Source organism: Dysidea avara, chromosome 7 (genome assembly GCF_963678975.1).
Source record: "Dysidea avara chromosome 7, odDysAvar1.4, whole genome shotgun sequence".
Lineage (NCBI taxonomy): Eukaryota > Metazoa > Porifera > Demospongiae > Dictyoceratida > Dysideidae > Dysidea > Dysidea avara.
The window spans coordinates 26,276,100-26,291,314 of NC_089278.1; the positions used below are offsets into that span (position 1 = coordinate 26,276,100).

General features: G+C 39.0%; 1 protein-coding gene and 1 long non-coding RNA gene across 2 annotated transcripts; both read right to left on the minus strand.

Moving 5' to 3' along the window:
* Window positions 1–10,516: 10,516 nt before the first annotated feature.
* LOC136260210 (uncharacterized) lies at window positions 10,517–10,791 on the minus strand. Its single transcript, XR_010703453.1, has 2 exons — window positions 10,717–10,791; window positions 10,517–10,585 (listed from the first exon to the last, which is right to left on the minus strand). It is a non-coding gene; the product is annotated as an uncharacterized lncRNA (long non-coding RNA).
* A 2,794-nt stretch (window positions 10,792–13,585) lies between these two features.
* On the minus strand, window positions 13,586–15,032 carry LOC136261129 (uncharacterized). Its single transcript, XM_066055098.1, has 3 exons — window positions 14,443–15,032; window positions 14,072–14,278; window positions 13,586–14,015 (listed from the first exon to the last, which is right to left on the minus strand). The coding sequence occupies exons 1-3, from the start codon at window positions 15,030–15,032 to the stop codon at window positions 13,586–13,588; spliced, it is 1,227 nt and encodes a 408-aa protein (XP_065911170.1).
* Between the last annotated feature and the right edge of the window lie 183 nt (window positions 15,033–15,215).

Below are 15,215 nucleotides of genomic sequence, written 5' to 3' on the forward strand. Positions count from 1 at the left end.
ACAAAGTGGACGAGTGAGTGACAAGGCACAGTGTTTCAAGATCTTGGAGCTTATTGTGTCAATTCCCGTAGCTTTATTAGGATCTAGTTGGTTTAGGGCAGAATATACTTCATCTTCACTAAAGACTATTGTATTTATTCCACTAGGAAGAGGGGTTGTATTGGTATAATCGGCAGATAAGGAAGGTGGAGTGAAAACCGAGTAAAAGTAATGGTTAAAAAGATTTGCCCTTGAAGTGTTACTGCTGGCTGGCTGGCTGAGGTGTCATTGAAACAGACAGTGGGTGGAATAGTAGCAGATTTAGTAAAACTTTTGATGTGATGATAGATATTAGGATTTAAATTAGTAGCAAAGTTAGTGATAAGGTCAGTTTCATAGGTGGATTTAGCTGCATTTGATTGGAATGACTCTTCAGCTTGGCTTAAACATGAAGGCGGACGTTTGTAGGTTCTTCTAAAGGGTATGTAAACATTTTAATGGGTGACGCAAATCCTTAGTAAACCACTTTGGATATTGTTTAGAATGGAACTGGAAGTCACCCTAATAGAACAATCACATGTTATAGCTAGCTGTTATTATTATTATTGTTAATTAGCAAAGCCCACTAGGGGCAACACGCTAATGAGCATTACAATCACATATTATATTACTTACAGCATTCTTAAATGTTTCGAGATCTATTGTGTCGATGTTAGGAATTTGAAGGGAGTTACATTGAATAATTGTTCGTGGGAGGAAGGAGTACTTGTATACATCAACTCTTGTTTGCAATTGAGTTAGCTTGAGAGGATGTTGAGCACGGGTGTAGGACACTGGAGTTGGTGACGGTAAGCAATGATCAATGATCAGGTAAGTTCCTGACAATCTTGAATAGGAAGGTGAGTCTAGCAATTGTTCTTCTGTTTTGAAGTGTAGGCCATTCAAGACTGGATAACATGTCTGTGATGCTATCATGGTTTTGGTTAGATCTGTGCCAGGGTTTGTTTAAAATGAAACGAGCAGCACGGTGTTGAATCATTTCTAGTTTACTAATACTAGTGTGATGATAGGGGTCCCAGATGGCTGAGCAGTATTCTAATGATGGTAAGAGTAATTGTTTGTAGATGTGTTCTTTAATTTCTGATGGCGCATTATGGAGATTTCTTTTTAAGAATCCAAGGAGCCGATTTGCCTTGTTACAGATGTAATTGATGTGAGGATACCATGATAGTTTGTGGTGGAGACGGATTCCAAGGTAATTGTGTTCTAATACTGTAGCCAGTGGAATGTCGGACATTTTGTATGTGAGGGTATTCTTGTTATGGTGTGTTGTTATCTGTAAAATTTTACATTTGGAGATGTTGAATTCCATCATCCAGTCAGTTGCCCATCTTGTTAGTGAGTTTAAATCATCTTGAAGTATTTTATGGCCTTGTGGTGTTTTAATGGTTTTGTAAATAAGAATATCATCTGCAAAAAGACGGATCTCACTTTGGATGTTGGCAATGATGTCATTGGTATAAATCAAGAATAGAACTGGTCCAAGAACAGACCCTTGGGGAACACCAGATGTTACATCACAAATGGATGATTTAGAACCTTCTACTATAACTTGTTGTGTGCGACCATGAAGAAAGGATTCAAGCCAGTGTAATACATTCCCTCTTATTCCATGTTGCCTTAGTTTGTAGAGGAGTCTTTGTGTGAGATACTTTATCAAAAGCTTTAGAAACATCTAGTATTGCAGCATCGACTTGTAAATTTGTGTCTATTTGTTTGGCAATGTCGTTGATGGTGACAAATAATCGTGACTCACAAGAGTGCTTAGACCTAAATCCGAACTGTCTGTCAGAAAGAATATTTTGATTTTCCAGATGTTTCATTATTTGACTTACTATAATGTGTTCCATTGAATTGCATATTACTGATGTTAATGAGATGGGGCGATAGTTTTTTGGGTCAGAATTTTGGTCTTTCTTGAATATTGGATTGACATAGGCATGTTTATTGGGATGGCACAGTTCCAGTTTCTAGTGATTGTTTAAATATGTGAGTAAGCATAGGAGAAATTTCAGCTGCTGTTGTCTTTAGTACAAGTGGATGTATGGAGTCTGGACCAGGAGATTTCGATGGATCACAGTTGGTTAGAATGTTGTAAACTCCTTGTTCAGTGATTTCAAATGCTGTATGCTTTAACAAAAATTAAACAAACTAGTATATTAAAAATTATGAATTTAAAAATGAAGTAGGGATTCAAGTGGTAAAAAGTAGTGAAACAAGAGATGAACAATAGTAACTATTACAGCATAGCTCGGTGGGAAATCCCTACCTTGGCATTGGACATAAAATAATTGCTATACCATGCCAAAGTAGGGATTTTCTACCGAGCTATGCTGTAATAGCTACTATTGTTCATCTCTTGTTTCACTACTTTTTACCACTTGAATCCCTACTTCATTTTTAAATTCATAATTTTTAATATACTAGTTTGTTTGATTTTTAATTATTGTTTTAGCTCAGTGTATGTTGATTCTTAATTAGACACGAGGGAATGCATGGCGTAAGTAGTCTGGCAAGGCCGCCCCTTCAATTAGAGATAAATGCTGCAGTAAAACTGTTTTTAGTTGGACTATGTTACAAGTTAATGATGAGGATACAGCCAAGGGTTATTTCTCAGCCGTGTCAAGTGATCCTTGTGTTGAACTGAATGGCCAAAGTTTATCAGAAGTATGCTGCAGGTGCAGCTGAATAGTGGTTAACATGCTGTGTAATAGACTTGGATTTCACATCTTTTTTCACCATAGCCTTTTTGGGGGCTGCACTCTTTTTTTCTTACAGCTTGGCTGTTTTGGATTAGATTATTTTTAGCAACATTGCTCAATGTTGCAAACACTCCCAAAATGTATTTTAGACTATATGGAGGTGAGAGGTCTACTATATTTCAAGAAGAATCTGGTGAGCGTTATAAATATATATGCATAATTAATTACAACATACACATGTGAGCTAAAACAATAATTATACAGTCAAGGATAAAATTTTTGCCGATAGACAATTCGCAAAACTGTGAAATCAGTGAAAAATTTCTCCCTCAAGCTCTATGGTATTTTCAATTGTAAGCGGCCCCTTAAAACGCAAAACCTGCTGACTATTCAGTGGCGGATCTAAGAATTTATAAAGGGGGTTTTCAGTTTAGAAGGTGGAGATATACACTGACATGAGATACACAAAAGTCTGCACTACATTGTCTGGTTTGGTAAGGTGAGACCAAAAAAAAAGGTCACAGCCTATTGATAGACCTTAAATAACTTGCTACACACTGCTTTAATAGCTACTGTGACTGCTCTATTAGAGTATCTCGATCGAGGCGCACGCCGCAATAATTTAAACATTTAATTGTTACGTAATCATTTTTCAAAGGGGGTTTCCGTGGAAACCTTGAAACCCCCCTAAATCCTCCACTGCTATTAATAGACGAATTTCATAATAAGGAATTTTAAACAGTTGCCCCTAGCAACCTGAATACATTATTTTGTATGTGTGAATGTCAAAAGCAACGTCTCCAATTTTTAAAAGGATAGCATATAGGTCATGAGATATGACATTTTGAAGTTTGTAGTTTCCCATACATTATCTATGGGAGGGGGTAACAGTTGCCCCTTCTGGGCAATCACATAGATAATGTATGGGAAAACCACAAATTTCAAAATGTCATATCTCATGATCTATATACTCTATCATCTTAAAATTTGGAGAGGTGAATTTTGAGATTCACACCTATAAATTGAGAAATGGCTTTGTTGTTTCCCACACATTATTTATGTGATTGCCCAGAAAGGGCAACTGTTGCCCCTCCCATAGACAATGTATGGAAAATTGACAAAATTTAAAATGCCATGTCTCATGACCTATATATGCTATCCTTTTAAAATTTGGAGATGTTACTATAGACATTTACCCCTACAAATGTGGTAAAATTCAGGTTGCTAGGGGCATACTGGAGTATATGCTAGGGGCAACTTTTGTTATTATGAAATTAATGTCATTGATATTAAAATTAATGTTGTCAATGCCTTAGTATGAATTTTTGGAGACACTATATGAGTAGTCTCGTGTGGCTAGACTGGCGCACGGCGCTTATTGATCAGAAATTACAAACACCTGCTCCGATTTTGGAGCAGGCGCTTATAATTTCCAATCGATAAGCGCCGTGCGGAGAAAAAGGGATCGATTAAGTTCACCCAATCCCATGACTATTATGTGACTACATAATCTAGTGCCCAGCGGTGCTCCCGCAAATGCACAAACACCGTCTGGTGACAATGCTCGAGTTTCTTGGGCCCGGAAGTGCGACCCAGCCAAAATATTGGCTGGCCAATCAGAGTCGAGGAGTTGCATAATCGTTTAAAACACTGAAATACTATTCGAAAATGACTAGGTATACAGTAAATCTCTGGCAATATCAGAAATGCTCGGAATCCCTCTATTTCCACTTTCCCCATTATGTGTGTGCCTTACTTCCATTGACCAATTTGGTGACCATCTTCTAGAATGTTCTCATGGTCCTATGAGAATTCGTCGCCATGATGCTCTAGTTGACATTGTTTGTCATGCTTTGTCCCAGAGTCACTCAGGAGTTTTGAAGGAACAACGTGTTTCTTATGAAGATAATTCTCGCCCAGTTGATGTGTACCACCCTGACTTTCAGCATGGTCGTCCAGCTTATTTTGATGTGTCTGTTCGTAGCACTACCCAGCCTTCTCACATTTCTTTTTCTTCTTCTTGTGCTGGGGTGATTGCTGCAGCAGGTGAGTTAGCCAAGGGCCAGAGACATCAAGATGCTGTAGAGGAGGCAGGGTGTGACTTTGTCCCACTTGTTGTAGAAACTTTTTGTTTTTGGTCACCATTTGCACTTCAGACCCTTCGTACCATCGCTGAACGCACCACAGCCAGAAGTGGTGCATCAACCAAACAGGCTCGTAAACATTTGTTACAACAACTTTCAGTTTCTTGCCCGTATGATTTTACGGTACTGGGCTTTGCAGTGTGAGGACTCTGATTTTCCTTTCCCCAAACCCCTGTTGTAATTAATTGTGTTTGTAGTTTAGTTGTAGAGTAATTTGTATTGTAACTGAAATTTGAGGTCATGGGCCTACTGATTAAAAATGAAATTGACATACAGTGTTGTATTGGCAACACATCTCAAGTAGCTGTGTACAATGTCCGCTTTGTAGTGAAGGTAATGAAATATGGGCGAGAATTATCTTCACAAGAAACACGTTGTTCCTTCAAAACTCCTGAGTGACTCTGGGACAAAGCATGACAAACAATGTCAACTAGAGCATCATGGCGACGAATTCTCATAGGACCATGACAAATGACCCATTTGGTAGGATTGAAGTCCGTCTACATGTGGCAATACAGACTATGGTTCAGTAGGCCCAAATGTATGGGTTTAACATACAATAGACTCACTCACCCTACGAAGTCGGTTTAATCTGTATGTAACCAATCGTTTTCACCTTATCATTAACGTGTAGGCTAAAATCTTCGCTAAATACAGCCATCTACTTGTGGTTCCAGGCCGTCCATAAATGTACAGCGATGCTCCAACAAATTAGAAACTGCTTCAGTATTTGACGTATTGCCTACGTCATTAGTCATTAATAGGGAAATCCAGCACTGACCTTACTTAGAAAGCTCAATCCAACTAATTATAGGTGTTCTGTTTTCTCCCGCAAGTAAACTACGAAAGTAGTAGCTAGCTGAAACTGGCGCCAAATGAGATGGTCTACTTTTCAGGGTATATTAAAATCACTTAGGCCACTCCAATTGGTAATTATGTTTCTGGTCCTTTGAAAATCAATTTTAGGTGCGGGCGGGCGGAATTCAGCAACAAAGCAACAATGAAGTGACTGCTCAATTAGAATTTTTTTTTTGTGATTTACTGACTGTTCTATTAGAGTATATCGATCCGTACTATACACTCTGCCCATTTCTTGCAGGTTTTCACTGATAAAATACAAATCACGACACTTAGATAGTTAGAATTAGCATACTTGTTGCAGTCCAATATTTGTTTCTGAAATCCAAGTTTTTCAAAAAGCTGATGCGGGCATTTTACTCATGTATTTCTGAAATTTCACTTTCTCCAAAAAGGATGCGGGCGGTGGACCAGAAACATAATTACCAATTGGAGTGGCCTTACATCGAGCTAGAAAAATGCTTGTAATAAAATCAGCAAATTATGATGGGTGTTGTTTTAAACTAAGGAGTTTTGAGCACGTACACAGTGCAAAACCTAGAGCATGTTTTAGCATGCTCTCATCTAGGGGGGTCTGGGGGCATGCCCCCACAGAAGATTTTTTGAGAATTTACCCATCCGAGGTTAAATCTGGTGTAAATTTGGACCAAAATTGCTTGACTAGCTACAGTATGGCTTTGAAGTGTACTAAGTGGAAGCAAATTTTGAGGTTAGTGTAAGATAATATTGTGGTTAGGGACTAACTGGCTTCAAACCCTTTGGAATGTGTTGGTTTCAATCATTAGACATTTATTCCAACATATGCATTGCTTTAAAAGCATCGCATTCAAAAGTGATTGTATTATTTGAATATTTTACACAGGTTGCCTACACTAATGCACACGACCAAAAAATGTACTAAATTTTAATGCGATTTCTTCATTTATTGTATTAGTAGAGGATAGCGTATCATTTCTGGTGAAACGTTGAGTCACGATTCACAAGGTGACACCGGAAAAACAACTTAACAACATACGCCTAGGAGAGTAACTTCCCCATAGTCTGCATTTTCGTCTACTTCCAATACATTCATGCAATTGTGCAACTACTCGATTTTGATTGGCCAGCCAATATCTTGGCTGGATCGCACTTCCGGGCCCAAGAAACTCGAACCATAGATAATATATTCTACATTATCTATGCTCGGACATTGTCACCAGACGGTGTTTGCGCCGAGCCCGGCTGGGCACGAGACTAGTGGCTACACTATTTGTGGGTGACTCACCACGTGACGTAACACATGGATTAACACTCTTATACAGCTCTTATTAAAGCGTGAGAGGATATTTTTGGCTAGGAATAATAAAGAGTGGCTGGATGTGACTAGTATTAGTTAATTTATATAGCTTCTTTTTATTTTATTTTAATATTCACACCCTTGCCATGCCCACGCAGGTTCTTCCATAGGACCATACACGTGGTCGCATGTGACCGAGGACTATCACACTTTCTGTAATTTATGTACTTTCATCACTTCATAATTGATGGTTTTCTCTCTCTTTAGCTGTATTTTGGTGAACTGGTGAATCAGTGTTATTATGACTGAAGGACGCTTGACTGAAGGACGCTTGACAGCTGTTTCTTTGGTGAGATGAAACGTCAACCATTGATTCTATCAACTTTTGGGGTTACTGAATACTGCTGACGAGGAAGCTGAATCTTATTAAACTCGAGTAGACTGGTACATGTAGCTAGTAAGACTGCTACTATGGCCATTTGTTACTGGACTGCTTATAAGTTGCTGCACTGCTTTTCACTACAAAGACCAAGCAGAAGAAACAACTATTTGTCAGACTTGCAAAATACATATCACAGTCAAGGGGGTGGCACTATTACAAATATGTGACCCTATTTTGGAAAGCCATACATCTGGGCACATGCAAAATTTTGTGGGAATTCTCAATTGAAAATTCAGTGATTTGTTTAAAATTAATTTTTTTACATAATTATTCTGATAAAGCAACTATTAAGCCTTCTTGCTGTGAAATTTCACACCCATAGCTTCTTTTATCTAGGAGATATACTGAATTATATCATACCATGTAGTAGTTACACAATGCGTGGGACAACAACTAACTTACAAATTGGGTGATTCGTTCATTCCCAAAACCAAACATTTTCTTGTCTTTAGACAATAATACAAGTGATTTAATTGAGGAAAAGCACAAAGAACACATGATTAAACTCCCAATGATCTCTTTTCATCCATTTTAGATTGTAAGAATGGAGATCTTTGCCAACAAAGTGATTTGTCATCAATTTGTCACACCTGATCACTATACAGTTCTATAAACTGATGGTGAAAAGTTAGTTTGTAATGTATTAGACAGTAAATTGGCCATATCTTTGGAATGCTTCAACGTATCCTCACAAAATTTTCACACAAGGTAGGTAACCACTTAGTTCTTCATTGTAGCTATAAAAAAGAAAAATGGACAATGTGCCCAAATGTATGGTTTTCCAAAATAGGGTCACATATATATTGTACTCTGATGGCTTAATTTGTCTTCAGATGGAGTGGTCAAACTTGAAAAATGCTACCTCTAAAAACCAGGAGTTAAAGAAAGAACCATGCAACACAACATTAATACGTAAACCACATGCTTACTGCACAAGTCAATGGCAAATTTATACACAGCATTAAACTCATTAACTACCTTGTGTAAAATATTAATTATTACTGGAATAAACCATCATAAACATGAACCATAAATAATGCATATAAATACGAACCTTTTCTGTCTACAGTTACTCACCACTAATTACCTCTATATACATGTAGTTTTGTACAAAATTTGAACTAATTGTGGGTTTGTTAGTGTCTATACTTAACTTGCAGCTATCATAGTTATAGGGTGTGCCTGCAAAATTTGCTACTGTACTCTACTATAGACCAGCTACTATATATGCAATAAGTGTGTTATTATTTTGTGTAATTTCATTGTAGCTACTCCTCCCTACTCTTCAGATACTTTCATGATAACTAGAACAGGTGAAATAAAATGACTCCAATTCTAACCATTTGGATCATATTTGTTGCAGCACTTTATCAGCTGAGTGGGAACTTCTGCTTAACACATTGATCCATAATTGGCTGCTATGGAAAACTTTCCTGTACGATATATGTCAGTAGAATCTCAGCAGGTTGTTGAGGTGAGAGTTATATAGCTAATTATGTAACTAGACTTGTATAAGTTTAAAAGCTCGCCAGTTCTTCCTGACCATCCATACTACTTCACATGTATGATACTACAATCATCAGTGACTTGATAATGGAACAAGGCATAGGTGTCATCGACCTGCGGCTATGTTGATCTCAGTATTCAGACACTTTTCAGGTAAGGGGTTTTGTAACAAACTGTATCACTTCTTTAGCATTAAAACTTCACTAAACCTTGTATACAGTGGTTGAGCACTAGTTGTCAGGTGCCTATGTATGTACACAGATCATCAGTATAGGAGACCAAACTAAATAACAAGTTTGAGGCTATAATGTGACTGAATTTTGGAAAATCACCCTTATGGTTGCACCTGGAATTTTTGAAACTATCAACTATCATGGTGCTGTTAATATATAGCAGAAAACACTTTTCTTGTAATTCAAGGTACCTATGGTTTATTCTACCTTCAAATTGGTAGGAATTTAACTTATAATGCTGTGTTTCAGAATGAAATATTTAATGTGTTGAATGCACCCATAAGGGTGATTTCCAAAATTTGGTGACATATACTCCTTATCAGGATGCTACAGTGAATTGGTTAAATTATTGTGATGACAATTCATGTAGGACGCAAAAGATGACCTCATCACTATAGTGTTTGCAAGGGTCGTCCTAAGCTACTAAAGACACAAGCCTTAATATGATGAAGCTAGAATGCACTCAATGGAGTCACTGTCCAGCTTTTGTTAGCATTACTATTCGCACCATCCTTAGCTTAAGTGGAGAGCCATCAGACATGTTGACTAGAACAATGGAGACAAGAGAAGACAACTAGAAATCTGATGCAAGACGTGTTCGCCAGAGTGAAAGAAAGGTCAAAGAAAATTGTTAGTCATATTTTTATAGTGCTGTACAATCATTGTATCAAATGCAGTGGCAATGATATTTGAAGAAAGTCAATTTGTGGGAGTGATATTAATATTTTAGTGATTTCATTAATTGGCATACCACCCCAGGTATTTAGTTGGTCCGTGAATTGATTTTCTAATAATGGAGTACTTGGGGACATGATGAGATTGGTAGGATTTTATTCACACAAAGCTTCACTAATTTGCAAACTAAATTCTGTGCAGATTAAACCATGTATCCAGTAACTATTCACATTTTACAGTAGAGCATGATCACACATATTTGCTATGTTGGTATTGTTAGATCTTAGGCTGTTCCTATAAATTCTGACTCAATATCATATATCCAGACAGCTTGGATTTCAGACACCTTGGATTCAAACAGCCTTTTCTCCTTGAGGTGCAACTGTAAGCCCTGTCATGTGGTGTACAATTACAACAAATAGATAGCACTCCAGTTTTACCTCCTGACCATCTACGTAGTTCTCTTGTACTTTGTATTCCTCGTTGCATACCACAAGTAAAACGTTTGTGCGTTCTTTAGGAGCTCCAGATGGCCTGGCTGATGATGAGGTCATCAGATGATTCCTATGCACTATGTAACAGGGTTACTCCTAGAAAGTTGTTGCAAGACCTTAATATAGTCCTATCCTGAGAATTGTGTGAATAAACAACATCAAAATGACATCAACATAGCTGCAGGTTGACGACACCTATGCCTTGTTCCCTACCACCTAAAAATATCCACATCATAATTATCAAGTCACTGATGATTGTAGTATTGTACATGTAAAGTAGTATGGATGGTCAGGAAGAACTGGCCAGCCTTTAAATTTAGTTACATATGGAGCTATATAACTCTCACCTTAACAACCTGCTGGGATTCTACTGACATATATCATATAGAAAGTTTTCCATAGCAGCCAATTATGGATCAATGTGTAAAGTAGAAGTTTCTACTCAGCTGATAAAGTGCTGCCTGTACAACAACCATGATCCAAATTGTTAGAATTGGAGTCATTTTTTTATTTCACCTGTTCTAGTTATCATGAAAGTATCTGAAGAGTAGAGAGGAGTAGCTACAATGAAATTGCACTAACAACACACCAGTAGATAATATACATATAGTAAAATAACAGTAATTACCACCCACCAAATCCTTGTGATTATGCACATAATCAGGCTGCACTCACAAAGTGGCAACACAAATATCTTCATTCTTACTGCGGCACTCTGCTCCTAAAAAAAGAAGAGCACTAATAGAAACACAGTAGTATGACTATTTGATGGGGAGGGAAACAAAGGAAGGTGGTTGCAGGCCCGTAGCCAGGGGGGGTTCGGGGGGTTCTGAAGAACCGCCCTCTTGGAAAAAAGGTCCACAATTTCAGTAAAAAGGTCCACAATTTTAGCATAAAGGTCCATAATTTAACCAAAAAGATCCACAATTTTAGTATACAAGTCCCAATTTTCAGGAGCAAAAGTCCATTAGCTACAGTTTACTAGATAGCACTAATAAGAAGCTAAATTAAGTGCTCCAAGTAACTTATTCAGTGCTTGTATTATATGCAATGCAAGATCGAGATACTCTAATAGAACAGTCAACCACTCTAATAGAACAACCACTCTAATAGAACAGTCACGATTACATTTTCTTTTAAAAGCTACTTAATTTACATGTAGATTGTCTAAACCGAGCTTTCATTAAAATGTAAGATTTTGGTAGAAAAGCCTCTCCATACAGAGCCCACGAATAGCACCCATACTTCAACTCCATGCAATGTGTAAATTTCATTGTTTAAGACACCCTTTGTTCTGCTCCACTGCCCCTGTTGATCATGGCAGAGTGCTCAATCTTTCCCATTCTTATTCACTGTGACATTCCAATATATTATATTTAGATACATGCATGTGCAGATGGTATACAGTAGCAGTATAGAGATATTTTTCCAGATATCATCCATACAGCTGGTCTTCAGCTTACCTAAAAAATTGTTATTTATTGACTGAAATGCCACTAAATTCAACCTTTTAGTACCTATTTTCAAAAAATTTCCTGGGGAGGCATGCTCCCAGACCCCCTAGTTTCAGCATGCTGGGTGCGCACACCATAATATAATCTGAAACATGTCATATAAAAAGGTCTACTTTTCTTCTAAAAGAGCCTACCCAGATAAAAGTCTGGCTACGGCCCTGCTATTTATTATTTCTATGAAATTTGAAGTACGTATTGTGGCTATAACTACTCCTTTATGACTATATATTGTAATATAGTTAGCCATATGCAGTATAAGTTATATATAGAAAATAGTCAGAAAATGCCACCAGTTTCAATCTCCAGACTCCAATTTTCAAAAATTTTCTGGGGGAGCATGCCCCCAGACCCCCCTAGATTGGGTGTGCTTCGCACACCCAGTCTCAGTACCTTTATTAATCATCATGCAAGTAAAGGTCCACTTTTGGTCAAAAAGAACCCCCCTTTCAAACTCCCTGGCTACGGGCCTGGTTGTTACATCATGTATTTAACTTAAAGTTGTATCAAAGTTCCTATGCAGCTACATAGCTGTTATCAGAATATAATGCAACAGTCTGGAAAGTTGGTTTCAGTTAATACCAAGTCCCCACTCTTATTACCACCTGGTTGCCACAGCTGGTATGGGTAGACTTGGGAATGTTGAGCTCAAGCCACTGGACATAACATACAAGCACCAAATCTGTAACTAGCGGGACCACTAAACATTTGGCTGTTTTACAAATCTATGGTTACATATTGCCACTTTTCTGCAGGAGCAACAAGAAACATTTTCATGGATGTAAATGATAGTTGGTACATCTCAATGCACATATAATCATAATGAATTTTGAGGCAGCATGGTGGAAAGTGATGTGGGCTGGTGATGGGTAATAGTCAACGTTGTTGAGGGGCGTGATAGTATAGAAGAAGGTTCGGGGACTGAATGGACGTGCTCTTCGTGATGCACGCGGATACAACTACTCAAGACGCCATTACTATTGATCACTGTTAAGCTCTCAATATAGCTCAGCATTACAACATTATGTGCGCGTGCGCGTGTGTGCATAATAGTTAACAGTCCAGTCATACTAATCTCCGACATCATCCGGGGGGGGGGGGGGGGGGTACGGATGCACCCCGTCCACTCTAATATCCGTTGTCGGGCTCGTTCAGCAGCTCCGCGTTTCGGACGTCTATCAACATGTTGATTAGTCAGTTCACTTGCAGTCACTTCCTTGTCATCTAGATCACCATCTTGTTCATCAGTTACTTGGCTTCGAATACTGGTTGCATCATTTGTTGCTACTTCAAAGGGGTAAAGCTTCGAGACAGGTCTGTTGGTGACACCATTCCTCGTGCGTATGGTTGCAGAGCGCACTAAACCATCATTTCCTTCAACTAAACCTTCAATTACAGCTAGTTTCCAGTTATTATTATTATTATTATTAACACTTTACAGTGACCAGCACTGAAGGTAGTTAACACGTACACAATCATCGTGCACCAACACAACGTCACCGATCTTTATCTGCTGGCCACCTCTTCCTGAAGGACGATAGAACTCCCGTAATGACGTCAAGTATTCCTGTCTCCATCTGTTGGTGAAGTGCTCTAGCAGACTTGATTGTTTCTTAGCATCTCTTCTAAGTTGGTCTGCATTAAGGTAGCTTGGGTCACTCACTTCTTCAATAGTGGCTCTTTCATGAGGTAATCTAGAAAGCCTTCATCTGTGTAGAAGGTGTGCTGGTGTAAGCGGTTCTGGGTCTGAGATATCATCTGATATGTAGGTTAGAGGACGATCATTCAAGGTCGCCTCAACTTCTGCAATGATTGTTTGTAGTGTCACCAGATTGACGTGGGCTCTGCCTAGGGTCTTCTTGACTGCCATCTTGGTGAGGCCGATTAGTCTCTCCCAGTATCCTCCGAACCAAGGTGCCCTCTTAGGTATAAACTTCCACACCGTACCTTCCTGGCCCAGCACAGTGGCAATCTCTTCTGATTTCATCAGTTTGGAGAGCTCTTCTGCAGCTGAGGTATACGTAGTTGCATTATCCGACATTATTACAACTGGTAATGATCTCCTGGCTACAAATCGTCGGAAGGCAAGTAGGAAGGTTGCTGTGGAGAGAGTCACTATCTCCAGATGTACTGCCCTGGATGTAGCACAAGTGAATAAGCAGATGTACACTTTGTTTTCCCCATTATGTACAGGGCTCCTGTGAAATCAACACCGGTGATGGAGAACGGTGGTACATCCTGCACTCTGATCTTTGGGAGTGGTGCTGATTCTGGGGCTGCATATGATCTTCCTCCATGCCTTCTACAAATTGTACATCGTCGCAACAGTTTCTTGACATACTGACGTCCTGAAGGTATCCAGAATGATTGTCGTAGGGCTGTCAGGTAGATCCAACACCTGCATGGGAAAGAAAAACATGCGTGTTGTAAACAATAAGTGCGGTTAAGTGGTTATTCTGTGGCAGCAGGTATGGGAACCTGGCCAGCTCACTGAGCGGAGCATTGTGTATCCATTCCCCACACCACAAGAGGCCCCTGTCATCAACAAACAATCAAAGTTGCCTGATGAGAGGTGGCTTCTTCACTTCAGGACGGACGCACTTGGATTTGGCACTAACCATCTCCAATGGGTATCTAAGCTCTTGGCAAGCTTGGATCCACCTAGTCTGTGCAGAGTTGAGCTCTTTAGCAGTTAAAGGGCCATTCAGCTTAGGCCGTGATCTGCACAGATTGTTTATGAATCTGTACGCGTACGCTGTGAAAGCCAGTAGCTTGTGCAGTGAGCTATAGTTGTTCAGTTGGATTACTTTGTGAAGACCAACATCTAGATTGGTCGGTGGTTGAGGTATGAATTCCTCAGCAATTGCTGCAGCTGCATGCAAGTGAACTTGTGGCTCTGGCTGCCATGTTGGCCAAGTGTGTGATGTGGTCAACCATGGCGGGCCCTTCCACCATAGGTTACCTGGTGAATTAAGCAGTTCAAAGCTTACACCACGAGTCAGCAGGTCAGCAGGGTTGTGTGCAGTGGGGCAGAAGTTCCAAGTTGCATTAGGGTGTATCCTCCCACCAGTTTCTATGTGGTAGACACTATGAACCCACAATTTGTACAAAAATGTATAACTAGTGGCTATAAAACAGTTGGAAAGATGCATACTTAAATGCATAGTTTATGGCTTACATTTACAGTAGTGCTTTTGAGTTGTGCTTCCTTAGCGATATAATTTACAGAAGGTAGTTAATGAATTTACTGCTGTACGCATTCACCATTGACTTGGCATGTGGTTTATTAACGTGTATTAATGTTGCATGGTTCTTTCTTTAGCTCCTGGTGTTTA

What these genes read in the sequence shown, in the direction of transcription:
- LOC136261129 (XM_066055098.1), bottom strand. Translation starts at nt 15,032, where the DNA reads ATGCATCTTTCCAACTGTTTTATAGCCACTAGTTATACATTTTTGTAC. An exon ending in AAGAAGCCACCTCTCATCAG is followed by an intron (nt 14,279 to 14,442) that starts GCAACTTTGATT and finishes TTTCCCATGCAG; the next exon opens with GTGTTGGATCTACCTGACAG. An exon ending in GTTGATTTCACAGGAGCCCT is followed by an intron (nt 14,016 to 14,071) that starts GTACATAATGGG and finishes TGCTACATCCAG; the next exon opens with GGCAGTACATCTGGAGATAG.